The sequence below is a fragment of the Pteronotus mesoamericanus genome, unplaced genomic scaffold (assembly GCF_021234165.1).
Source record: "Pteronotus mesoamericanus isolate MK-2021 breed Mesoamerican mustached bat unplaced genomic scaffold, CSHL_Meso_final scaffold_651, whole genome shotgun sequence".
NCBI lineage: Eukaryota > Metazoa > Chordata > Mammalia > Chiroptera > Mormoopidae > Pteronotus > Pteronotus mesoamericanus.
The window spans coordinates 46,608,476-46,636,387 of NW_026555325.1; the positions used below are offsets into that span (position 1 = coordinate 46,608,476).

General features: G+C 34.7%; 2 protein-coding genes across 2 annotated transcripts in view; one reads left to right on the top strand and one right to left on the bottom strand.

The window, feature by feature from the left end:
* The window catches only part of ANKAR (ankyrin and armadillo repeat containing), a 53,349-nt gene extending 40,323 nt beyond the window's left edge, over positions 1-13,026 (top strand). The window contains exons 16-22 of the mRNA XM_054562746.1: positions 650-772; positions 3,397-3,555; positions 4,273-4,390; positions 6,570-6,679; positions 8,140-8,336; positions 11,481-11,527; positions 12,779-13,026. Coding sequence (XP_054418721.1) covers positions 650-772; positions 3,397-3,555; positions 4,273-4,390; positions 6,570-6,679; positions 8,140-8,336; positions 11,481-11,527; positions 12,779-13,026 — 1,002 coding nt within the window. The remainder of the gene's footprint in view (positions 1-649; positions 773-3,396; positions 3,556-4,272; positions 4,391-6,569; positions 6,680-8,139; positions 8,337-11,480; positions 11,528-12,778) is intronic.
* Positions 13,027-13,492: 466 nt separating this feature from the next.
* On the bottom strand, positions 13,493-27,646 carry OSGEPL1 (O-sialoglycoprotein endopeptidase like 1). The gene is made up of 9 exons (XM_054562747.1): positions 27,548-27,646; positions 26,125-26,365; positions 19,964-20,351; positions 18,987-19,191; positions 18,762-18,910; positions 17,835-17,965; positions 17,653-17,724; positions 16,110-16,213; positions 13,493-13,774 (listed from the first exon to the last, which is right to left on the bottom strand). Exons 2-8 carry the CDS (start codon positions 26,343-26,345, stop codon positions 16,135-16,137), a joined length of 1,245 nt encoding a protein of 414 aa, XP_054418722.1. The 5' UTR covers positions 26,346-26,365; positions 27,548-27,646; the 3' UTR covers positions 13,493-13,774; positions 16,110-16,134.
* Between the last annotated feature and the right edge of the window lie 266 nt (positions 27,647-27,912).

The following is a 27,912-nucleotide window of genomic DNA, read 5'->3' on the forward strand; positions in this document are numbered from 1 at the left end:
TCCATCTATATTTCAGTATATCTTTTCAATGAGTTCTTAAACTTGTTGAAACAGAACATAAATACATTTCAATACTTTTCCTCAAATGAAATTCTGTAGTAAACACAATACTTTTGCATTATTCATGCTTTTCAAACTCAACATTTTTCATAGAAGTGCATAGTGTAACCATTTTAAAAACTTAACTGCTGAACCCTAGTAATAAATAAGGTTTATTTACATCAGAACGTGTAATAATAAATGCAGATAAAGAGAACTATTCCTTAGCACTCCTCCTCCTCAGTACTTTGATTAAACTGATAGGCGTTCCATTAAAAGCTCACAACTCAAAGATTGGGAGCTAATGACCAGTTCAAAAGAGCTTTTTAGCCCATGCCAGGACATTTTTAAAGATATAGAAAGGATATACCTATGCCCTCAAATGGAGTTTGCAGTCATGCCAGAGGAAGGGTATTTTTCCAACTGTTCAAAATGATAAGCGACATTCCATCAAAAGTTAAAATACCATTCTCTAAGTACTAGTGAGATAATTGGAATCAATGGATTTTATAGAATCTTTGAATTAATATATCCCATGTGAATTTGTATAACAAAAATGCCATTTGATAAACCATAAATGAAAAATAATTTCTGAAAACCACATATTTAGGTTGAAGTTGCATTTTCCTTGGCATGCCTTGTCCTAAGGAATGATGTGTTGCAGAATGAATTACAAGAAAATGAAGGATTTAAGTATGCTGATGTCCTTTATCTTCTTCATTCACAAGATAAGGTAATACCATTATAAAATATTACAGATCATTTAGAAAATAATGTTTTTTAGATCACATCCCCAAATTATCATCAAGTCTTTTTCATGGCAATATCCAAATGTGTTACTTGAGAAATGTAAAATCTCTTGTAAGTAAGTCATTTGTACTGATGGAATGATACTGTTCCATATTTTTCATAGTTAGCATGTTTCATTTTTGAAATGTAGCAATTTTATGCATTGGGACAAACAAGAAACACATCTCTTCTATCCTGAATGCATCAAACCTTTAACCTGATTTCATAATCTTTCAATCCTCAGTTATCTGCTGCTTACCCAGTATTCTAGAATGTTGCTTCTCAATCTATTTGTGATAGCTTTTCCCCACCAATCTATTATTATTTTTTTAAAAGACAAACTTTAAATTTTGAAACAATTTTAGACTTTCCAAAAATTTGCAAAAATAATACAGTGGTCTGGTACATCTTTCATCTAGTTTTTCTGGATGTCAACCAGGAAATGAACATTAACACATTACTACTAACCAATCTGCAGACCTTATTTAAATTTTGCCTATTTTCAAACAATGTCCATTTTCCTGTTCCAGAATCTAGTCGTAGATTCCACGTTGCATCTAGTTGTCATGTGTTTTTAGTATCCTTCAATCTGTGAAACTCAGTCCTTGGTATTTCAGGATTTCATCTCTTTCATGATCTTGACATTTATTAGGAGTCCAGGCCAGTCTTTTTGTAGAATGTCTTTCAATTTGACCTATCTGACATTTTCTCATGATTCAATTGAGGTGATGCATTTTGGTAAGAATATCATAGAAATGACATGGTCTTCCTCACTCACCTTCCCAGTGAGTGCATCTTCTCGGGAGGTACATGATATTGACATGTCCTATAACTGGCCATGTAAACCCATTAAAGTGCTGTCTGCCATATTTCTCCACTGTAAAGTCACTGTTATTCCCAGTGTAACGAATAAGTATCTTGAGGTGAGACTCTTCGAGGCTATGCAAATTCTGTTTTGCATTGTACTGTTACTCACCAATTTTAGCATACACTGATGCAACAGTGATTACTGGGGCATTTGCCTACTGGGGATTTAAGAAAAAACTTCCCCTCCTTCCTTCTACATTTATTCATTGCTACTTAATTGTAAGAAAGAACCATTTTTTAAAAATGCTTATTCTCAGTTTCTGTAAACCTGTTGTCAAGCATTTCTGTGGATTGTCACTGCTCCATTGGCCACACTTTGAACAGCTCAATCCCTAGAAAAAACTCCGGGACTTCTGTTATCTACAGTGCATTTGGCAATTAGGGAAGAAAATTGCCAACAATGTCTCTCAGTTCTGGGAGATTTGGGAGGGAGAAAGATGGGTTGTGAGGGGAGAAAGGAAGTCACTACATCATTTGTTTTAATAGAGAATTTTAATTCACTGTGGTACACAAAAGAGAGAGAAGTTCTGCTTTTAATAAGATGAGGAATCATAGGGTGAGGAGACTGAGTTCATGTCTGACTCTCCAAGCCACCTTTCTTTCCTCTCTGTTCCTTTCCATTTTAGTATCATCACCCTACTCCTCAGGGACACCCTTCTTCTCAGTCTTCTTCTACTACCCGTTCCATTATCAATCATCCTCTTTTTCCCTCCAGCCTGTTACCACCTGCTTCACTCCCTGGACTCTATTTCTTTGATTGTACTTAATAACTTTCTTCTTGCCTGTGGCCAAGCGGCTACTTAGTACGTATATAATTTTTATTATGGAAAATTTCAAGCAACTCATGCTCAATCCTATTTCCTCTATAAACCTACTTGCTATCCCTATGTTATTTTTTAATCAAATATCAGGCATCATATAAGTTTATCTGTAAATATGTCAGTATGTACATATAAGATTTTAATATAATGATTCATAGTGGCAGAAGAAAACTTACTAAGACTAACGGTTCTCTCTCTCTCTCTGTACTATACAGTTCAAATAAAATATTAAAAATAACATTTAGTCATAATATTCTATCCATTTTGCCTATCTGGAATATTTACCATAATTGTTCACTGATGGCAAGCAAACTTTCTCTAAAGGAGAATTGATTTCTGCTCTTTTCCCAGTCCCAGAATGTTAAATGTTAAAATGAGATTTTTAAAAAATAAATCACTTTTTTATTCCCTTTTGAAATACAGCACAATAGAATTTTACCAATGAACTTATTTTAAGAGGCGATAATCATTCCACAATGCATAAAATGCAATATATAGCCTGTTATACAAGGGAAGTTTTGATTTATCAACTCTACTTTGAAATGTTGAAAACAAAAATATGTTGAAACAAATCAGTTGAGCATAAATGAAATTATAAAGTTTCCTGTTACCATTTTGGCATTCAATTACATAATCGGTAATCTAACATTCCCTTTAAAAATTAATTTTTTTCTCTTTTCTTCTCCCTGATAACACAACCTAATTCTTTATTTTCTGAGGTAACTGTTTTTATCCATTTTCCCCAATACAGTAATGTCATATTTTACTCCCAGAGATAAGAATGCAATATATTATAATGGCCAAGAACGCAAAACCTATTACCTTGATAACATGATAAATGAAGTAAGTTAACGATAATGCATTCTTCTCCTATTTCTAGGATATCTGTTTAAGAGCAGGCTATGCATTAACCCTTTTTGCCTTCAATAATCGCTTTCAACAATATTTAATACTGGAAAGTGGAATAATGACCATATCAATTTTTGAACCTTTTCTTGAATCAACAATTGAAACTGAGAAGGCAATGGCAGCATTTCAGGTACAAAGTTGGAAGTTAAATCGTAACAAATGTCTTTTTAGTAAAAAGTTGAAAAGTAGAAAAATTTGGGGATCTCAAAAAATGTTTAATGATCTGTAAAATTCACACTATTTTTCACATGAGCCCCTTTCACATCATATAACCCCATTACATACAAGGATTTCTCTGTTTATATAGAATTTTACACATTAAAATGGAATTTTTGCTTTTATACATCATTTGATGTTTATAACACTGTTACATTGATAGGCAGGTGGTAGTAGTTCCATCACCTCCATATTACAAGGAAATAGGTAGAGAGACATGGCAGTGTCCAACTGAAATTTTCTAACTGCAAATCTTTACTTGATCACCCTGATTCTTCAACCCATGACAACTAGATGTATTTGGGTTCCTCTTAGTCTTATTCTCTCTCTCCTTTTTCTATCCTATGACCTTCAGGAGTATTTTCCATGAATCCATACTTCAAGGATATAAAAGTTACAAACATTGTAGAAAGAATAATATGGCCTACCATGGTCAAAGAAATGATCAGACAGGGACAAGTACTTTAACTTCTACCCCTGTCACTTGCTTCTCTTCTATGCAGTTATACCAAATTACCCCTCTTGCCTTCCTGAGAAGTACTAAACAAACAAACAAATAAATAAATAAATGCACAAACTAGAGAAGCTAAATAGAAAATGTTCAATAATTCTATGCTCCTTTTTTTTTTAGATTATTATATTAGCTAAAGTCATTATAGATGTGGACCATATTACTTTGTCTTCAAGAGGTGTTACTATTTTAGTTGATAGTCTGTATTCAGTTCATTCCTCGACTATTGTATTGACAGGTAAGAAATAACTGGAATCTACTTGTATCCACATAAAACTATTTTCAAAAAAGAGCTTTTGTAATCTGAGCAATAATGAAATAATAAGCCTGATAACTCTGTCACACAGTTTGAAGAATGAACGCGTCTACATGGAACAATTCAAGTCTCTTCTGCACCCCAAATGGGAGCAGAGTAACTCTGAACATGGCCTTTTTATTTCTTCAAGTACTTTTTCAAACCTCTAATTATTTTTTCAGAATATAAAATGGGAATTCAACTATGTGCTACCAAGAAAATTTACACACTGATTTATAATAGTGGCTGATTTATACTGACATACCTGTGCCTGGTTCCCTTTTGACCAATTGTACATATTTTGCTACTATTTAAAAGTTCTTTACATTGATATGCAATATAGCAAGGCAAATAGCCCAATAGAGTTCTTGACACAATGCTAATTGTGTAACTATATCTACTCTGGATCTCTCTCTCCAGTTGATCAATAAGTACTTTATTGACTTTGTATATCACTGTCAACACAACATAAAACAGTATCAAAACAACAGCCATATGGAGTAACTACCACCAAAATATAAATAACTAAGGTATTTGCTTTTTAACTGAAATGGATCACTGAAGGCAGCAAAGGAAACTCCACTTGCTGCCATAGAATTATATTTTTATGTTGTGCATTTACTTAGCACAGAAGGAAAATTCAGGCAAATGAAAAGTTTCTGATGGAAATTATCTAGAAAAAAAACATGTTTAAAAAAGTTATTAAACATATTTTTCTCTAACTAACATTCTTAATTCAATGTCATAGTAATCCTATGACTGAAAAACAATTGTAGTAGGTTTAATTTTACTCCATAAACTGTTGTATTCAAGAAATGCCACATTATAATAGCTTTCAAATATTAATTTGCCCAGGCTGATAGGCATTGAACCCCCCAAATCCCTGGGCTTTCTTTACATTCCTTCAGAGTTTTACAGATCTCCAGAGTCACATGCATGCCAGGGATATCTCAAGCAACGCGGGCTATTCTCGCCTCAGGTATTCCTTAAAATAAATGATGTGCTAAATGTCCAAGTTGACACAGTTCCCAGAGGAGGCTCCAAAGGCATAGGAGTTTTGCACAGACTGAAATATCTGTTGCCAAGTGTCTGGTTCTCTTGTGTTCCACTTTGCTATTATCCAGTTAAAACTCCCGTTCCTACTATGTCCTTCTTAGTCTTAGACTCTTTGTCCTCCTCCATCTGTTCCCCATTTCTTACTCCACAGATTTAAAGACACCTCTCTCCCCTCCTGCTAGCACATGCCCTCTATAAACTCAGGTTTTTGAAAATATAAACCTGAAAGAAAGGTCATCTTTACACAATTTTTGCTCTAGGCTATACAACCCAGCCCTCTCCGTCCTGAGACAATGTATACAAAGGTCTTCTTGGCTTGTAGTGATGGGGAAAAAAAACAAAACAAAAACCCAGCCAATACCTCAATAAAGTATCTACCCACAAATGCAAATACATTTATTTGTATCTTAAAAGTTGTGTTACACTTATACCAACACAGCAACAATATTATGAAAGAACATCACAAGAAAACTCTAAAATTAAAACAAGAATTTAATTGAAATAGTTTTTGTTGGTAGTTGCACATTTAATTACTGAATCACTTATTTTCAATCCCAAAACATTTATTTTCATGGCAAAAACTGCAGTGATTTTAATCTCCAATAAGTAATATATTGTTTGATTTTAAAATGCCATTAAGCTTTTCCTAACTCAAAGCCACTTGAACTTCAAACAGGACATATTGTTTTCTTATTATTTTTTTATTCTTGCCTCTACATACTGTTTTCTTAAGGTACGTCAATGTTTATAGGCATTTAAAAAAAGCCCTAAAACCTCAAAACAAAACATATTCTGAAACCATGAGGAAGAAAATCTCTAATTTTCAAATATTCCCTCTCTTACATAAGCCTATTTAAGTTTTACTCCTTGTGACAGAAAATCAAACCAGAATTTTGGGGAAAGTCAATTCTAAATTTGACATATAAATGCTTTTTCTCAGCACTTCTTCATTAACAAAGACGTCTTGTGACTTAAACCTTTCTAATACTATATGCAAATAACCAAAAGCACAGTGTATCAGTTTATATCAAATAGCACAAACTTTTTTTTCTTGTTTAATTTATAGGGAATTTAATAGCTAGCCTGGCTCACTCCAGAGCTGGTATTCCAGAAGCATTTACCACATTAGGGGCAATCCAGCGGCTCTGCTATCATTTGTACTCAGGAAAAGAAGAGGTAAAGACAAAAGTAATACTAAAATTGAACATCCTAAAAATATAATTTGTCTTTCTCATTTCTGTGGGCTAATTTCTTCAGAGGTCGACTGTTATAGAATAGCTCATGTTACTAACTCAAAATGAAATTATTTCTCTATTACTATATCTGCCATCCACAATTCTGATTCCCACAAAACGTGAAAATTTGTTTTGAACTTTGATATTTATAACTGAATCTACAAATAAGTACATGGATAATATGGAAATTTATAATTAAAACATTTATGAAAAATTTCACTAACTTTTGTGAACTTACTATCATTTCTATGACAATTTGGAATGAATGAAAGTGAAATTTATTGGACAGTTTTCCTGATCTGCCAAGCAGGGTAAGAGATGAGGGTGCGTGAAGAAGGCCAGGCTGGCCAGTAGTGGTGTGTCTCAGAGTGTTCCCCTACGCTTCCCCCCGCCACCATGTGAGGAACTGTTTCTCCAGTTTAGGGTAGACAGGAATCACCCAGATGAACCTGTTACACCATCAATTGCTGGGCTCCATTCCAAGAGTTTCTGATCTAATATATCTGGTATAGGACCTAGAATGTGCATTTTTAACAGGTTCCTGGAAACTGAAGCTACCGTTCCAGGGACCATACACTGAGAACCACTGTTCAAGGAGTGGAAGATATATGGGCATATAAGGCAGTCAGATGTCAATGTAAAGACCAATGTGTCAAGATTCTGGGGCCATGCATGGGACACATTTCTTATGCCAACAACTAACAGATTTTCTTAACAACTGCCCAGGAGTATACTTTAATCAATCATATGAACAACCTAATTATTCCAAGGTCATAGACAGAGGGTATTTCCTTCAAGAAAAGAAACGACTTTTCCTGGAGCCCTGTGGCCTGATGCTTGTTCTTGTTTGTTTTTGCCAATGGAAAATTTAGTTGCTTTCCTCAGTGGTTTCCTATTACAATCACTTAAGCAGTTTTGAAAAATTGTGATATCTATGCCATACCCCAAAATAATGAAATCATAGTTTTGGGGGAAGGGCGAACCCCAGGCATGAGTAGCTGTCATAGCTATCCAGGTGATTGCAATTCACAATGAAGACTGAGATCCACTGTCTTAATAGTTCTTACTGTGGATGCACATTAATTAGAATCTCCTGTGGCACTATAAAAACAATATAAATGCCCAGATTCTGCCCCAAGCATCTTTGATTCAGTTGATGGGCTTAAACAACCACAAAAACTTCTGGGGATCCTAAAATGCAGTCAAGGCTGAGAATAACTACTAGAAATCAATGGCAGTTGACATCCTCTCTAAAAATATGACTGTGGTTGCCATAGGTTGACATATTTGCTGTGCATAGCGACAGGGACTTTCCTATGAAATATCTAATGAGAGCTCTGGGTTAGATATTTTAAGAACAAAGCTCAATGGTTAAGGAGGAATTGTTTCTTCTTCATGCAGGTTCGCACAGCTTGCTCCTGTGCTCTTGGCTACTTAACTTACAATGCAAATGCTTTCCGCATCCTATTAAAGGAATGCAGGAATAAGCCTAATCAGTTCATTCGTATCACAAATAATATCAGCAGAGACGCAAGTATTAACCCGGCCTTTTTAAAGGAATTTCAAATACAACAAAAAGTGGGACTCCCTTCCTTAAGGTACTGTGCTTATATTTGAAGTTATAGTAGTGAAATTATTGATAGAGGAAATTTTAAGGAAGTTTAAGGATGATCAGATAAGGGGAACTATCCTTGATATGAATATATGCCTCTTACACCAAAGGATAAACTTCATTCTACATGTCCATTGCCAAAGCCTGTTTTAATTCCAACTTATCAACAGAAGTGTGAGTGCAGACAAGAACACAACCAGATCTTGCAGATCCTGTCTGACAAGGACAGCCACATTTCAGAAGTTTTGGAGAGCCTGGTTGCCTTCATGTCTGTTGAGAGTTGTGAGCCAACCAGGAATACCACCACCAAGACCCTGGCATCAAATAGGACTTTGGGCCTTGATGCAAAGCTAGGTCAAATCTGAACCAGTGGTTGGAGTTATGCCAAAGTTTGCCAGGCATTTATTCAAAGGATTTTGCATCAGTGTTCTAGTTTCATCATGAACTTAAGCTTCTGAAAAAAGACGGGAGGATCTCCTTCCACTAGGCATTATTTCCTTCTGTAAATGTAGCTGAATTACAAGTCTTCTCTGTAAATAGCACTATTTATATATAGGAAACAGACCTACTCAAGATATACTATTAACTTTATAATTATAGAATAGGATCCAATATCATGGTTCTAAAAATGAATTTTAAGTATAGAGAAAAATGCATACATCTTCAGAGTCATTTTAATTTGAATTCTTTGAAAAAACTAAAAACCCAAAACTTACTAATTTTTAAAAACTATTTTATTTATTTACTTTTAGAGCAGGGAAGGGAGGGAGGGAGAGAAGCATCAATGTGTGAGAGATACATCGATCACATGCCCCCACCTGGGAAACTGGCTGGCAACCCAGGCATGTGCCCTGACTGGGAATCAAACCAGGGACCTTCTGGTTCACAAACCAGAGCTCAATCCACTGAGCCACACCAGCCAGGGCTATTACCTAATTTTTTTTTTTTTTAAATAAAAAGCCAGGTAAACCTAAGTTGCAATTGCTGCAATTGGCAATGTCAAAAAGTAATTTTTGATGTTTGAAAAAATTAATTTAGGATGAATAATGGAAGCGGTATTTAACAGTTCACTCCCACAGCTAGCCCAAAAGGCACCTTTTTGGGGAATTAGGAAAAAAAAATACCTCTTCTCAGGACACTTTACTGCCATCTGCTGGAAAATTGTTGTCAAAACTATGCAAATCTGCAATGACTGAGGTGAATGCTCTTCCTATAATTGTAAACATTCAATTTTCAGGATTATAAATAAGCAGTGACTAGCGGTTAGTTAACCTCCAAGAATGGTTAGCCAGTGAGATGGAACTGGCGAGCAAATAACAATTATTCCCATAACAAATAGTGCTGTGCACTCCCCTTAGAGCACTTACATGGACTATTCCCCGTAACAATCCTATATAGGAGTTTGGTTTAAATAAAACTATGGGAAATGCATTAAAAGATTACTAAAACAAGTTTGGAAGCTTGGGATGAATAAACATATCCTTCCACAAAATATTCTACTGCTGGAAAGAGAATGCAGATTGATTGTGGTTAGGATCATAATAGCATTTTTTTATTTTTGAGTATATACCACTTCTCTATTTCCACGCTTTCATCCAAGAATGGAATATTAGAAGAGTTTTTAGATGTGTAAATTTTGAAGTACGTGGAGAGAAATATTTTACTGGTGTTAACTGACTCTGCATGAAAATAATGAGACCAACACTAGCCAGTTTCATGTTACCCTGTAGCCACGAAGTTGCCTCATCAAAGTTGAAAACAGCGAATGTTCTTCATCAAATTAACCAAGAATATATTTGCGATAACTACCTTTATTAACTTTAATGAAGATTTACATTTTATTACCAGGGGATTTTTGTAATAATGTATTTGTATGTTAAATGTACATGGAAGATGGTGATTAAAATAATGTCTGTTAAAGCCATAAATCGCCCCCCTCACAGAACACACACATAAACTTAGGTATACTTTATTATTCTTTGACTTGAAACACTTCATTGGTACCCTGTTACTTTGAAAATGAAGTTTAAATTTTCTTATTCTTTTTTATAAGTACAAACAATTCTTTATTGCAACATGAATTCTTAAAGTTAGTTCAAATATACACTTTCAAACATTAAGAATTTTTATTTAATACATATTGTATTTTTTTCCATTACCATTTAGTCCCCTCATACTCCCCTCCCCCCAGCAATCCCCACACTGTTGTCCATGCCCGTGAGTCCTTTTTCCTTTTTGCTCAATCCTTCTACCCTCTAACTTCCCCCTCACGATAGCTGTCATCTACTCTCCATCTATGAGTCTGTCTCCGTTTTGCTTGTTAGTTCAGCTTGTTCATTAGATTCCACATATGGGTGAAATCCTATGGTATGTGTCTTTCTCTGACTGGCTTATCTCACTTAGCACAATGTTCCCAGGTCCATTCATACTGTTGTAAAGGGTAAAATTTTCTTTGTTTTTATGGCCAAGTAGTATTCCATTGTGTAAATGTCCCACAGTTGTTTTTTTTGTCCTGACTGGTATGGTTCAGTGGATTGAGCACCAGCCTTTGAATGGAAAGGATTCTTATATTCCTGGCTGGTACCTTCCAGGAGATGGTGTTCACAAGGTAACTTTGTGGAAGGTAATCCTGTGGGAGTTCTCCACCATGAAACTTAACAAGAATTCAAAATACAGAGTAAACAATGTCTGTTGATTTCTCACATTCTTAATACATAAAATGACCTGATCTGTATTCTCCAACCTTATCTCCTATCATGTCTCCAGATACCCTTTAATTCTGACTATACCAGACTACTAAGTGCCCTCGGAACATGTGCTGCTGGTTTATAGTACTGTAATCTTTCATACCCTATTCCCTCTGTCTGGGACCCTGTCCCCCACCTCATCCATTTGAAAACCCATTTTCTTCAAAACCCAGGTCAAGTGTTTTCCCTTCCATGAAGCTTTCCATGATCGCTTCAAGAATTTAATGTTTCAAATGTTCTGAATGATTGTGTGTAAATGAGTAAACGAATATAAAATACCTACAGGTAACATGTATAAATTAGACCATTAGGCATTGAACATGGTACATAGGTATACAAAGTCTTTATATATTTCTAGTTTAATAAAAATGTTTTCCTTTTAGTCTGGAGAAAAATGGAGGACCATCTGTAATTCCTGTCTTTAAAAAAGGTAATTGATTTTTCTTTTATCTCTGAGATACCTTCTAGCCCTAACACTTTATAATTCTGTGTTCTGTTTATAAAAATGAAAAATGTAGAGGCTACCAAAAGTTTACCTGTAAACTTTTGCCTTTGTTATTCTGTATAACTAAAGTATCTTCCCATTTACAAGCCAATGTTAAACATTTCTTTTAAGGCCTTCCCTCTTACATCACTTGACAGAAATTCATTTTTTTGCTTTTTCTCATAAGCCATGCACAGTAATGAGTCATTACTGAAAAACATGTAAGTATGACTTAAATTATGACCTTGCTATTGTTCTTTTCCATGTACAACTTGCCTAATGAATTCTTAGGGTAGAGGCCACATTTTTTTCCATTGATATTCTGTAGTTCTCTACATAGTTGATAAATGATGGCTGAGTGGCCTAGGCCTGCAAGATCAAAGTCCAGATCTTATACTGTTACCCATCAGTCCCTATCAGACATATGACGGGAAAAACAAATTACTTACTGATTTCACATATATGCTTAGTGTTTGTTCATATGTGTTTAATGTAGGACCAAATTTAGTCTTACTTGGTATATTGTCCTATAGTCAAAAGCAAGGATAGAACCACTCAGAAGTCAGATTGCTGTAGTCACAACCAGAAAGAAGGAAATTAGGAAGAGAGAACAAAAGAAGAAGAAAATAATTTCATTTATTCAGGGAGTATTTGAGGGAAGCCAAATGTGTATGTATAGGAGGCTGTATTTCTGAATATCATGGGTAGAAGAATGCCTGTTTTTTTGTACAGCTTTTTTAGTTAGTCTCATTCTTTCTTCACTTTAATACTGATTTCTAAATAATAATCTGTGCCAGTAATGGTCTGAAGAAGTTTTCACAGGTTTGTGGTAACATAAGGCAAAATAAAGACAATGTAGTAAGTTTCTGATAAAGTCCATCATTTTGAAATAATGCCTTTTATACTTTTTTTGGTGTTAAAATATCCCTTCTTTTATAAAATAATATTAAAAATAATGGGCATTTGTTGTTTTATTAAGTGCCAAATTGGCACGATAAAAGTTGGCAACCATATATTTGGTCCCCAAAGATTTTTGCACTCTGACATCTAAAAGTCTGGAAACTACTGATCTACTTTCTTAGTATGTTTTACTGATGTAAAGAAAATAGAACTATATGGAACTAAAGGCAATTAGACCATACCTAGGATTCTTAGGTTTAACAAAGAGACATTTAATTGTGGCTCTCTAATTTTTAGGGAAAGAGCACAGAAGAAAATTAAAACCTAAAATTCAACCAAGAGATTCTTTGACTTTATTGCCTCCTGTAACTAACTTCATGGGACTCTTCAAGACAACAAAAAAGACCACTGTTTCTCATAATATTTTTTCCTTTTCATCTGCAATTTCATCAGATATCATAAAAGTATCAAGACCAAGAATAGTATTTTTGAACAAACTTGGAAAACAGGTACAGAAGGCTAATTTGGAACCTGCAGAAGGCTAATAAAGGCATGTTAGTATGAAAGGATTCCTGAGAAATCTTTTAAATTTTTAATTGCGGTAAAATACACATTAACATAACTAAGTAATCTTTTTAAATGGAAGATCTTAATATTTAACAGATTTCCCTTAGCATGTCTACGGGAATTAAACTCAGGCAAAGTTATAGATTCAAAAAGTAGGTAGAATTTTCTGAAATAAAATTTCTGCACTTAAAACTATTAAAATACAGGAACTGACACAAGTGGCATAATTAGCATTTGTATCAAGTGTTATGTTTTTTAATTAGTATGCTGGGCTAAAGAGGCCTAATTCCAAGTAGCCCACATGTTAACACTCACTGTAATACCTTAAGATATTTAATAATAAATACCTCAAATTCATTAGCTTTTAAATGCATACCTTTAAAACATTTTATTTTTATAAATCTGAACTCATTGACCATCAAGTATAAAAGTATGGCTAAAAAATGTGGCAAACAGCACTGACCACTCTCCGTACTTATTGAGAACCTCTGGTTTGCAGCTGGAAAGGGTGATGATATTCTCTGGCTTAGAATGACATGGTGTCTCTGCCCAAAGGGTACTGTTTCATCCCAGTAGATGGAAGTTTTGATGTATGTCTGCTTCTCCTATTTTACAGCAGCACATAGATGTGACACGAAAGCAAGCTGGGCTTCACTGTATCCTTTAAAGGCCCCTTTTTTCTCTATCCGTTTTGCTCAGTGTCTTCATATGTCCTCCTGGGCTGCACTGAACATATATACTAATTAGGGGTTATTTTTCCCAACATGCCTTAACACAACAGTAATGACGGTGATGACAGCAGCTACACATACTTGGACTTTTCAATGTGCCAGAGTCCAAAGCCTATGCTCTTAACCACTGCACCATTAACAAACCTCTTGAGTCCTCAAATACAATTCTATATTCTCTCAATTATTGACTCACAACTTTCTGGTAAATGGACTAAAATATAGGAATTGTGGTGGGAGGGATGGCTTATTTTATACTAGAAAGGGATAAATAATTCAAATGTTAAGAAACCATGTCATTTATTCAGTATCATTAAAAATTAGAGTTAATATCAAAAGAAATATAAAAGCTCTGTAGACTTTTAAAAAAAGCCTTTAAATAGCAAACTTTTAGCTTTGCAACTGTCTTTGGGTGAGCTAAACACTATATTTTAAGAGTATTTTCAGGTATCAGGATCAGGGTTTCTTTGTATTCAACGGTATACACATTACCTGAGTATCTTGGCCTGGCCATACCATCCTACTACTTCTAATACTTACAGTGTTTCTCTTAAAGTACAGCCCCCTCTTCCCTGTAAAGATTATTTTAATTATCTTCCACTTTCCTTTTGTTTTTTTAAATTATGTGTAAGATGAGAAAGGCCTCTAGATATAAAGGTTTCAGCAAATTGACTCGTACCTGACTATAAGCTAAGTTTGGTACATATCCTTGCTAATATAGAGTTCAATGTTTCTCCTCCTTTCCTTCCTCCCTCCCTTTCCTTTCCTCCCCCCCTCCCTTCCCCTCCCCCTGCCTTCTTGTGTTTTCCTCCTTCTTGTCTTTCTTTCCTTCCTTCCTTCTTTCCTTCCTATGGCTAAATACTGAAAGGGCTCAAGATATGAATGCTTCCAGAATTTGCTCATTTTCCATATCTATAGTTTCCCTTACTTATATCATGAACCCAATTCTGTATGCTTATAAATTTAACAACTTATAGATATATCTACTTTATAGTATTTGTGATAGTGGGGAGAAATTTTGGTCAATTTTCTTCCATAATTTATATGTACTCTGATTCTAATAGCCACAGCAAAGAATTTACACTTCTCTTTGAATTCAGATCTGCATAATACAGAACACAAATTCAAATGTTAAATGTGAATGCACCAACTGTTTCTTTTAAATATTTGTAAACCAAATCCATCATACCTATACTTCAAAATCAAAAAATGCAAAGCTTTATAAACATGGACTGTTTCTGTAAGTTCCTTCATATAAATTATATTTTCTATTTCCAGTATAAAATGGATGATCATGAAACAATACTCTATGATCACAATTCTAAACAAAAGAGTAACTTATGGAATTTCCCAAAAGGGAAGTCACCTGAAGACAGAAAATAAGAAATCTTTTCATTATAGATTTGTATCCTTACCACCTAGTTTCTCAATAAAGTCACTGACTAGAAAGTTAACGACATGTCCTGTATGGATGATGTAATATAAATCTCTACTGGTAAATTCTCTCAAAGGACATTAAATAGTCAGTAGCATTGTCCTTATATTGAAAGTTACTTTAATCTAGACAGAAAAAAAGTGATAAACTATTATATACAGTACAAAGTTTCAGATTCTAGGAAATTATCTAAAAACAAAACCAAACCCTTTTCATCGCATCTATTTTCACCAATTAAATAACATTTCTAAAATAATGAATAAAAATATATATGGTCAAAAAAAGTACAATACACAATGATAAATTACTTGCATATCATATTTCTTATTCTTTTACTCTCAGGTAAGTTTTAAGAAATGTATAGACACTCCATTTGCTCCAGAGAACATATCCATATAACATAAATTTTTTTATAATTAATAGCATACCTTCTGTTAGACATCACCTTTTGTCTTGATTTAGAATTCTCTGATTTGACATGACTTTGACCTGGCTCCTTTTCTAAAACTCTTCTCTCATTAGAAAAGTCAGGCTATAGTTTCAGCAAAAGCCAAAAAAATAGCTTCTACTACTCTGATATAAAAAGGGGAAAGATGTATCTAGATCTGTATAACATGGAGCCAGAATTTAGCAGAATCACTGTATTTCTTCCTGCAGGTTTGTTTTTTCTACTTGCCAATATCAGTTCATCCTTCCCCTCAACAGATGTTTTACTTCGGTTTTTATTTAAAATATGTGTATTCTCTAATAAGACAATAACATGTTATTACAGTCTCTCAGAAAAGCAGTCTAAATATCAAACATAAGAAAAGGAGTAAGAAAAGTGTCAATGAACGATATTATATATCTTCTACAATTTGATATACAAAAAAATCAAAACTGAGTGTTGAAATACTACCTTCAGGGATTTTTGAAAGCAAAAATCAAATCTTCATTTTTAATCGTGGTACTTTTATGGCAGCTTCTCCAACTTCTTTTGATATATCTATTCCTAGAGGACATCTGCATGATAATCAGATGAATAACATTATTTCAAATATTTGCTTCCTGATTTTTCACTAGTCTACAGACTACTTGCTCAGAATTCTAACAAATAATATGTGTATCTAATTTATAATTAGTCATATGGGGTGATAATTCTTAAATACATATAAATACAATCGGACCTGAATGGATAAAGAAAGGCCAAGTTCCATTGATAAGAAATCTAAATTTGGAAATTTTTTTAACCACTTTGAGGTATATTTGACATGTAAAAAGCTATACATATTTAATATATACAACTCAGTGACTTTGGGGATTGAGATGTTTTAAAATAAATAATTCCATGGTTCTCAAATACTGTAAATAAATAAAAACTTAAAATGAAGTAGAAAGATTTTTAAAAAGTCTTTTAATTTTCTACAAAGCTAAGAAGGCAAAAACAGTTTACCAAATAGCTAAAGTCGAACCCACACCCACTTCTACTTTAGAAATTCCCCAGGTTTCTACTGATTTCTCTCTGAGGTTTCAAAATCTGGCCTGTTTCTTTTATATCTTCCTTTGTCACTGTTGGCAAGGAGGTCTTAGACCCTACCCTCTTTCTTTGTTCTTCCTTAGCAAGTAACTTTAGCTTCAGATTTCTTTTTCACTACGTTGCTCAAACTGGAAAAAGCCACCGTCTCCAGCCTCCACATTGCCCAAAGAAGACACCACTGGATCAGATGATACATTCTACCAAAAACCAGGCCATAAACATAGGGGTTTTTTCTGCCACTACTAACTAAACTCAGTTCATTTATAATCAGCCATAAGAGGCTGTCGTTCACGTAGCTACAGGTATGGACTACAATGCTAAAAAGTTTTAAAAACATTAAATGAACCCATGTTGAAAACAGAATTATGTCAGATTATAAAACATAATCATCTTTCATTATTTTTAGTGTTCTTGAATTAACTTAGAGCAGAACTTGATAACAAATTGAGTAGCTGTGCTATTCTTTGGAAGTTTGACTTGGGACATAAACTAACACCTGCAGAAAATAGCTATCTTTTGGCCATTTCTCAGTTTGCACGTAGAAGAGCATATTCACAGCCCAGTCTCACACGTGAACACTTTTTGCACGTTTTCCTTGTTTCCCAGCAAACTAGCTGGTTCTGATGTAATATAGATGGTCTTGATATTGTAAAAGTCAGGCCATTGACATGGTTTCCATTCTGATTCCAAATGAAATTCATTACTTTATTATTCTCACTTTATAACATTTCTCACTTAGGATTTGTCACATTTTTTATAATTTGAAATTGCAGCAAAAATATTTCTTATAATGTATCTATTTCCTAGGCTCATGACACAAATGAATGTAAGCAGAATGTCAATGAAAACCTCATATATAAAGGCAACAACAAGGCTTTGACTTTTATAATGCAACTTGCATAAAGATATAAATGGTACTACATACTTTGGTTCATAACGGATGCCTTCTGTGTCGTATAAAACGCCCAAGCCAGCACGCAATCTTTCAATACCATTCCTAAAGAAGAATCATTGAAACAAAGTAAATAACCCAAAACTTAAAGCATGAAATAATGGCAATTAATACTTACATAATAACGAGGGAAGCACATATGTCTCATGGCTTACCATGCAATCATAACACCATTGTCAGTGCACAGTCTGGGCGGAGGACACAACAAAGTGCACTGTGTGGCATTTGTTACAATTTCCAGAGCTTTTCGAATATATAAGTTACTTGCAACTCCTCCAGACACAACCTGAAGTAATTGGGCAGACCAAAATTAACAAATATTACATATGGAAATGAACCAAGCTGTTATCTAAACTTGGGGGAAAACAGCAATGTTATACAATAAAAAGATCACATTTTGATAGATGGATAATGAGCAATTAATATATCTGTACAATAAAAATTTGGAGAGTAAAAAATATCACCAAAAATTATCAACCTATAATCACTCCTATCCTTTTTGTATTTTTAATTCTAACCTTTTTCTAATTACAATCATAGTACAATAATTTAGACCCTGAGGTTTTTACTTATAAGCCTTTTTCTTTTTTAACTCATAATTCTTAAAAAACTGTCATCTTTGATATTCCATTTTGTGAATCTACCGTCATTTAAACATCGTTTCACTTTATAATTTTCAAAACAATGAAGTTTAAGATACAGTTAAACAAGAAGTTTATCAAGGCTTTAAACACATTAAAGGGGTTTCATCAAAGGAACATAAATTTTAAGGAAATCAGCCTATTTGTCTAAAATTAATGACACCAGTTACTGCATTTCACTTCTTACTGTAAACTCCCTTTTAAATTCAATGAGAAGATGCAACCTTGGACTGTTTTGCCACATAGTCTGTACGTATACCATAAAACTGCCATACCTGTACAGATATGGATGTCAGCTTTATTTCATATCTCATATTGTCAGGGCTAGTGTTTGGCATAAAGGCCTTTTCATCCTCTGCACAGGGTCAATTAAGCTCTTGGAAAACAAGTGTCTTACAGTGAAGTGTTACTACAATTCCAAAATGAGATGAGAAAACTTACCAGTACTGCATTACTTTGAGATAACAAGTTTCTCTGCTTGCAAAACAGAATAGCACGATGTGTTCTTTTTGCAATGTGACATGCTGTGGTGTGCTGCACTGCAGCAGCAATGTCGGCAGCTGAGGACAGAAGTTGCCCCTTCTCAATACCTGCAGAAACGAGCAGGCATTTTTAGGCAAAACCCAGGATTACTTATCTGTCTAGCTTTACTAATTAGAAATATACCTTCCTCTTTTTCCTTTTGCATTATTGTTTTATCTATAACATGTTGAAGTCCAGAAAAAGAAAAATCGCAATTTTTCGCACGTTGCATGGGAGGTTTGAAATCAAAATGCAGTTTATTTCCTTGATTAGCCAAATGTTCTATAGCCTTCCCACCACTCATGGTGGAGCACTCTGGGTGTTTTATTAAAGAAAGTCTTCTTGCTACCTATCAAAAACAAAAATTTTATAGTGAGTCATAATTGCACATTTTGAAACCAAAATGCAAACGAAATGAAAACCATACAAAAACCTGGATGAATAAGACATGCTATACTTTTACTTCTGACAGTCTGGTCAATAGCGGCCGATCATTGCCTCCTTCTTTACTTTTGCTCTTATACTGGGTATGGAAAATAGATTTGAAGTTAACAATGGCCCCTCAGTGCTCAAATTCAAATTTCAAAAATAAGAACTTCAAAAATGAAATGAGTTCTCATTTATTCCAATCATGTCAATTGTTGGCAGCAGGATTCTTTGAATGGCATTAGGATTCTAAATCCTAGGATCCTAAAACAAAGGAAAAAGGAATCTGCTTGGTGGTCACGTCAACAATTGTGACGTTTAACCATAGAGCTTTCTGTATCTTTAGCATCCTTATCTTTATATATCCTCATTTTTCATATTTTTATACTTTACACTTCACAAAATACTTCCTTGCACATACATTCTCCTAGCTGATTAAAAACATAACTGTATTTGCAAACTATTTGAGCCCTTATGTGTTAATATAATCTTCTTACCATTTTATTTGGAATGGATATGAAAGAATCTTTTGTAAACTAGGCACTACTTTTTCTTTGTCTTACTTCATATACATTTTTCAGTCTAATATTACATCATTCAGAAATATTTAGATGAATGGTACCAGTGCAGCTATTACTATTTAACTGAAACTGACACCTTAACAAAAAAGAATGGAGAAATTAATTCTTAATTACCTTGTCAAGCATGTCACCCGGTGCTATGTCCAAAGACTTTCCAAGAAGAAGAAAATCTGTAACTCCTCTAACTAATGCCAACAGACAATGGCCTCCAGAAATCAAAAGAACTAAAAAAGGAAATTCTACTTTATTTGTCAGCCTAATAGTAAGTGCATGAGCTTCCATGTGATGAATGGGAATAAAGGGCTTTTTCAACTGATCAACCAGCTGTAAGCTAAATGATAAGCCCACTCCCAAGCTTAAAGCAAGTCCTGGTTTTATGGTAGTTGCAATTGCTGAGAGTTCACTTGGACTGACTTTACTGACAGAGAGAGCTTCTTGTACTATTCGTTGAATATTTTCTCTGTGAAGCTGTTGAGCTACCGGAGGAATAATCCCACCTGTTCTGAAAGAAATTATTAAAAAGCTTTTTATAATTTTAAGATTGTATAATAGGAAGAAAAATTATATATTATAGCTGAAGACGTTTTTAAATTAATCATTACATAGCTAAAAATATTAGTTAAGTATTTTCAAACATGTGTCTTATAATGCAGCACACTATAAGAACTCAGTATGTAGTGATTAAGGGTGTAGTATCTATTTAAAATTGTGCACAGCAAACTCCTACAGATTTGTTTGTTGATGAAGGAAATAACCAAGATAACCTTGAGGGGCATTCTAAGCAAGAAATTTGAACACAGAAAGGAGAGAATAAAATTGGATTTTAGGAAAATTAATCTCTCTGCAGTAGTAAGATTTTAAAGACTTAAAGTTATTGCAAAAGTGTATGGTGATTCTATCTTAAACTGGGTGATTGTGGGAATAAAAAGAAAGGGAGACAGAGTCTAGAAAACTATAATAATTATTGGATATAAGGGGAAGGGAGTCCAAAGCATCAAAGATGATTCAGATACTGAGCTGGAATGACTTGGAATACAGAAATACTAAGAGAAACATGAAGAGTTTTGTAAAGAAAGATAAATTTATTTTTAAATACTCTGCACTTGAAGTCATGGCAGAACTGTAGTAGACAGCTTGCAATGCGGAAATAAAGTTTGTGCTCAGTGTCGGTAATTTTGATTTTTGGTCCATGTAGGACAGGCAGTGGGTGCTCACTCCAAATGTCAAGAATAAAGAATTAGGAGGTAAAGTTGCTAATAAACTGCCAGCATGTGATAGAGAAGCAGAGCAATAAAATACACGGTCTGCAACAAGCACCTCAATTCTCAAAAAAACACTTCAAGTATTTGTTGTTGAAGATCTGCTAGTTCTCTACACAGAAGTTACAATCCTCAGTAAGAGCATGCAATGAATATTTATTTAACATAGTTGACCCTTGAACAATGCAGGGGTTAGGGGCGCCAACCTCCATGAAGTCAAAAAGCTATGCATAACTTTGATTCCCCCAAAACTTTACTACTAATACCCTTCTGTTGGCAACCTTACTAGTAACATGAACAGTTAATTAACACATATTATGCATATGTATTATATACCTTAAGTAAGCTAGAGAGAAAAAAGTTATTAAAAATAATAAGGAAACTACATTTATAGTACTGTACTGTATTTATGATACAATGAGTTTGTCATCTGTTCACAAGATGAACCCATCTATCATTACCTACATCAATATTGTCTTGTACAACACAAAACATTGTAGATTCATACATATTATACTAATATTAGACATCAAAAATGAAAAGATAATATAAACAATTCACATTTATTTACAGGTATAATGATTCATGCATTAATAACAAAGCAGCAGCAATGTGATTGCTTTATGGTATAATATAAGCGATATGATTGCTTCACAGTAGCCTACCCTATAATAATAAATGGTTATAAAGTTTTTATGGCATGCAGTACTATAGTTATATTCATTGTTACAGTATTGAAAACATTGTTACATTTTAAAAAAACTTGCCTGTGATGATTGGTTGATACGCAGTTCCTCCAGTTATAAGAGAGGGGCATACTGTACAATAATGTAATTCTTTGAAAGCTAAATTATACAACAGTAAGAAAACTAACATTATTCAGTTTATATTAAATATCACTCACCTTACACCTAAGTAAGGACAGGCTATCCACTTGAATATAAGTCTTGCACATGATGTTCTACATGATGAATACTTAGGTGATGATGATGATACAGAGAAGTCAAATACATTTTTGGCCTACAGTTATTAGATTTTCACATGAAGACATACATATACTACAGATAAGTTTATTAACTATACAGCATGATTATTTACTATTCATTAAATGGAAGTGGGTCATTGTAAAGGTCTTTATCCTCATTGTCTTCACATTGAATAGGCTGAGAAGGAGGAGGAAGAGGGGTTGGTCTTACTGTCTCGGAGGCGGCAGAGGCAGATGAGGAGGAGGAGGTGGAAGCGGGGGTGAGAGAGGCAGACACATTTGATGTAATCAAATTATGGAAATACTTCATCACTTCCGCCTGTCTTTTTCCTTTTTCATTTCTTTAAAAATATTTCTATAAGTACCAATCCTTCTTCCACTGTTGTCTTTAGTTTCAGCGCCCATATCGTATAAGAGTCCGTCATAAAAGAAGTCAAAAGCAGTCTTGAATAATTGGAACCCTTCTGCCAGATTATCTAATGTCAATGTATTTTCTGTCACTGCTTCTTCTACATCTTCTTCATTATCTGGCACTGGTTTGGAAGCACTCATCTCCATCAAGTTGTTGTTTGTTAATTCCTCTGGTGTGGTGTCTATTAGCTCGTGATTTTCTCCCAAAATCCGTATTTTGAAACTCCTCACCCCCACCTTTCTTGCTATATCCACAAACTCTTTCATGACTTCCTTGATTGGCCATCATAAATCCTATGAGGTCATGGACAACATCTGGATACAGTTTTCTCCAGCAGGAATTTATTGTTTTTGAGCTTGATGGCTGTCACAGCTTTTTCTATAGCAATGGCATTTTCAATGGTGCAGTCCTTTCAGACTTTCACGAGGTTCTCTTCCATAGAGTTGACAATCCTTTCCTTAGGGTACAGTGTGTAATAAGACTTAAAGGTCCTAATGACCCCCTGATCTATGCACTGAATTAGAGATGTAGTATTTGGAGGCAAACAGACCATTTTGATGCCTTTAGCATTAAAATCATAGGTTTCTGGGTGGCCAGGAGCATTGCTCAATATCAAAAGAACTTTAAAGACAGTACCTTACTGGCAGTGTACTTTCTGACTTCAGGGACAAAGCATGGATGGAACCAATCCAGAAAAAGGATTCTCATTGTCCAGGCCTCCTTACTGTCATACAATCAAAAGACTGATGTTTTATCTTATCCCTTCAAGGCTTAGGGGTTAGCAGCTTTATAGATAAAGTTAGTCCTGATCATAAATCCAACTGCATTTGCACAAAACTGCAGAGTTAAGCCTAACCCCTCCTGCCTTAAATCCTGGTGCTCACTTCTCTTCCTAATAAATGTCCTTTGTGGCATTTTGCTTTTCCAGAATAGGGTACTTCTGTCTGCATTAAAAACCGGTTCATGTAGATATCTTTTCTCCTCAATGATTTCCTTAACATCTGGGAACTCATGTGCTGCCTCTTGGTCAAAAGAAGCTGCTCCACCTGCCATGTTGACATTAAGCCAAAACTCTTTCTAAAATTATCAAATCATCAATTGCTGGCATTACATTCTCCAGCTTCAGATGCTTCATCTTCATTTTACTTTGTCATATAATGACTTTGCTTTTTTTATAGGTATGCCTTTCTTATAGCAATCCTGCACCCACATAAAAGCTGCATTTTCTTTCTTTTTTTAAAGACACATTTATTCAGCGTCATGATCAGACTATTACATTTAGCAATCAACAGCATGGGTGCAAAAAAAAAAAAGAATAAAGAAAAACTACATTAAAAACCCTTTGTTGGAATGCCTTACACTTCCCACAGAACAGAAACTAAAATAACCTGTTATACAATTAGTCACAAATACAGTCCTCGAGTTTTTTGCCCATTCTCATGAGTATTGTCTAAAACATGTCTTCTTTGTAGCAGCTAGGTCCTGCCACCACTGTGCTTGGCTGAATTCACAAATCCGTTGTAACCTGTAGCTTCTCTGTCACTTCTCTGGCTCTCCTCTCCTGCTAAGCTTTGTTTCCTGGCAGCAATTAAAACCTTCTGCCACTGCCATAGCTACTGCTGCTGCTGGAACCGCCATAGCCACCTTGATTTCGTGGTTTGGCAAAGTATTGGCCTCCACCACCATAGGGGCCAGAAAAGCTGCATTTTCAATACGAGATAAAAAAAAAAGTACTTCCTAAGACATGCAAAATCTTCACAATTGCTGACATAGCTGCAGCAATACCTTCATGATTTTTTTTTTTAAACAATGGCCCTTACACTGGATTCATTTACTTTCAAATGGAGAGTATATCTAGATACATATCAAGCAATCCATCTTTTTCTTGTAACGCTGTATCTTTTCTCTGCTTGGTATGCATCCCATGGTGTTATTCAAGGTTTATGGTACTGCACGAAACACAATGGAAACTGCACAAAACCCCAAGTAGATCACTTTCTACTGTGATACGCAATTTACTGGATAGATGAACTGCTTGTGTAGAGGTATTAGAGTCAAAAAGCACTTGCAGCAGATTAACTCGCAACACTTGAGCTCACTGCAATGGCAACAGGCCATGGCTACAAAACTATTATAGTAGTACAGTATGTACTACAGTTAATCTTATGCAGTTATGATTTACTACTTCATCTTTATGTTTGTTTACATTTCTCCTAACTGCAAATGGCACTGTGTATGGTCTACAAGTATATTAATAAGTTTTGATAAAATTTAACTTTCTATAATAGATTTGTGTGTATTTTATGGTAGTAAATGATAAAATAGATTAGTATCGACATATATTTTATGCATTCATGACATATTATCTTTTTCTTATTTTTTTCAATATTTCTAGGCTACCCAGTCCATTTGCAAGTTTTTTCCAACTGTCACAAATCTCCAAAAATATTTTCCAATATATTTACTGAAAAAATAACTATGCATAAGTGGACCTACACAATTCAAACCCGTGTTGTTCAAGGGTCAACTGTATATCATATCTCAGAGATCAGGATAAGCCTCTTGAAGCCTAGGACTTCCTAGGACTCTACTTCACTGTGCCTTACTAACACCTACCAGTCCCTTTCACATATTATGTAACCATTAGAGGCCTATTCTGCCTTTTCACATATATTCTTTTTAATTATAATAGTCTATATTATTTCTATTATATTTACCACAATCCTATATGGCAGGTATCTTTCCCACTTTATGGATATGAAAACAGAATCAGAGAGGATAAAGAACTTGCCTAAAGTCAGCCAATACCAGATGCCTAATTCATGATTCAAATACAGGTGTGTGATCTCAAAATACCAAACCTTTTTCCACTATTCATGTTTTAAGTTGATGGCTTCAAGGCATTTTTGATACACAGTGCTTCAACATATTTTGAATTAGCTACTAATTTAAAAAATCTGGAGGTACTAGAGTAACATTCTGGATTTCCATTTTCTCTTGAAAATTCTGATGATCCAATAATATAGGGTCTATATTCCTGCATGGCAATAATTGGCTGGAGCTGAGTACTGACTCCCTCCAGATATTTTCTACTTTATATCCAGCCCGCTTATTTATATAGCTTGCCTGGTGGTCCTCTGGAAACACCTTAGTTTATAAAACTTGCCCCATTCTGTGTTTTAATACAATAATATATTATTCTTATAGTACCAGGATGAGTTATGTATATAAATGTCAACAGGATTTTTTCTTTTCAGGGATTAACACAGGCTAGAGGTCAAGTCAGACTTTCCTAAGATTTCAGTTCAGAACATGAAACATACAGGTAAACAAAAGAGGAAGGGCATTACTGAGGGGAAATCATGGATAAATACTGGTGTTGGGAATGAGCTTAGTTTCTTTTTGTGAACAGGATTAGCTAAGGTTTGAACCTTATTGTGGAGAGCCTTAAAAGCCAGGTTGAGGAGTTTAAGATTTTATTATAATAGCAGATATTAGAAGCTTTTGTACAAAAGAAGAAATTAGCTCCTAAAATTGTTTATATATAAATACAAAAGAATTATTTCATTTTACTTTTTCCCCAAAAAAAGTGAAAACTACCAAGATAATATCTACTTACTTCAAGTGAACTTCAGTTTGGGAATGTATTGCTTCTCCCAAAACGTTTCCAGTTTCATCCACCACAGCAGCTGCTGTATCATCACAACTGGTTTCAATTCCCAAAACTAGTTTATGAAGAAATGCTTTTCCAGGATGAAAATTAAAACTCCTTATATATTCACAAATTTTCCTTTTTGATGTTTTAGAAATAACTCCGGCTATCTTATTCAATATTAGCATACTTATTCTATAGATAATTCCTGGAAAAGAATTAAAGAAACAAGCTAAATATTACTTGGAAAGGACATGAGCCACTAGTCCATTTAATTTAGCAAAATTCTGAAAGCTTGGTTTATATTTCAATATAGAGTTTTATAAAATTACAGGAAAGTTTTGTAAAAGTCGGCATAAATCTTTAAAGACTGTAGCAACATGTTATGTAATTATATAATTTATATAATATAAAGAACAGTATGAATGAATATAATGGTCTTCAAAGGGGAAAACAGAACATGAGATATAAATTTTTTTTTGTATTACTATTATTTTCATGCTGTTCTTACCAAACCACTCGTTATTCATTATAAAACAGCTACTATTACAGTTCAATAGCTGCATGGAATAGTCCTCTGAAAAGTCTTATTTATTTTTTGACAGCTAACATTAAGGCAAAACGAAAGTAAAAATAAATGCATTCCATTTCCGGGAAACATTATTCAAAATAAAATTTAATCATTTCGTTGGAAAACAGAGTACACACAAAACACACGCAAAATAAGATTTAGTCATCCAGTTTAGAAACAAGTGTTTTCGTAAAGCTCATCTTAAATGAACCACATCTCAACTACGGAGACTGCAACCTCCTACCTATTTTATCCATTAATCACAATTTTTCGAATTAAATCTACCTTTTTGCCACAGCTTTATCACAACAGAGATCTCCCCAAATCCTATTTTTTTTTCCCAAAATAACAGCAGTCCATCACTAAAGCCCCCTGGTATTTCCACACTGCCAAGTATCTAGTTTCATGCTCCCAAATCACTTGTTCTAAAACTTGTTGGGTGTTTACTAGGTAGGCTCTTTCCCTACCACACTACTGACAGCATGGAAAAAAGAGTGAATAAATATTGAAACTTTTATTCTTCCACTGGGACAGAGGGCACCCAGGGTCTGAATATGATCGACCTATTATTCACAGCGAACAGCTGCGGAGAGGGGTGCCCAGACAGACACACCCTGAGAAATTAGATTTGCAATCACTAAATCCAGGCAGGGCAACTTGTGCCAAGCACAGTACTTCTCTTTTGGGTCAAGAAGGCTCCCAAGTGCACCCAGAAGACCTGGCCAGCACTATCTGTTGTAAGAAGGCGAGGGACTCAGTCTGGAACGGCTTTCCCAGGCGTGCAAAAGCATCAGCAGGGAGAGGTGAGCATTCACCCACCTCTCCGCTGTACAACAGAAGCTGGTTCTCCTTTCTGTTCCCGGTAACAACGGTGCACTGCCCTTTCTCAGGCTCTATGAAGCCCGACCTTGGCGCTCCGGAAGTGACGTCATCAATACGCGTATCGTTGTCAGGTCAACTGCAATTGCCCTGGAGAGTGTCACTCTTCAGAGTAAATATACGCGAAAAACTTGTCTTTGCTCAAGACACTGGGACTGCGCTACTGCATCTTCTCCCAGATTTCTAGGCAACGAGACTTCTCTGTAAGGTCACAGGGCTAGTGAGTGATCTAGCGGAGGCCGAACGCAGATTTGTCCGACTACACACCATTAAATTCTGAACATTGTGCTACATTAAAAGAAAAA

Bases quoted from the DNA above. Each gene is read 5' to 3' on its own strand.
- OSGEPL1 (XM_054562747.1), bottom strand. From the start codon at position 26,345: ATGCTAATATTGAATAAGATAGCCGGAGTTATTTCTAAAACATCAAAA. The intron at 18,911-18,986 runs GTATATTTCTAA...TCGTTTCTGCAG, and splicing joins GCAAAAGGAAAAAGAGGAAG to GTATTGAGAAGGGGCAACTT. The intron at 16,214-17,652 runs GTATGTAGTACC...ATTATCATGCAG, and splicing joins GGCATCCGTTATGAACCAAA to ATGTCCTCTAGGAATAGATA.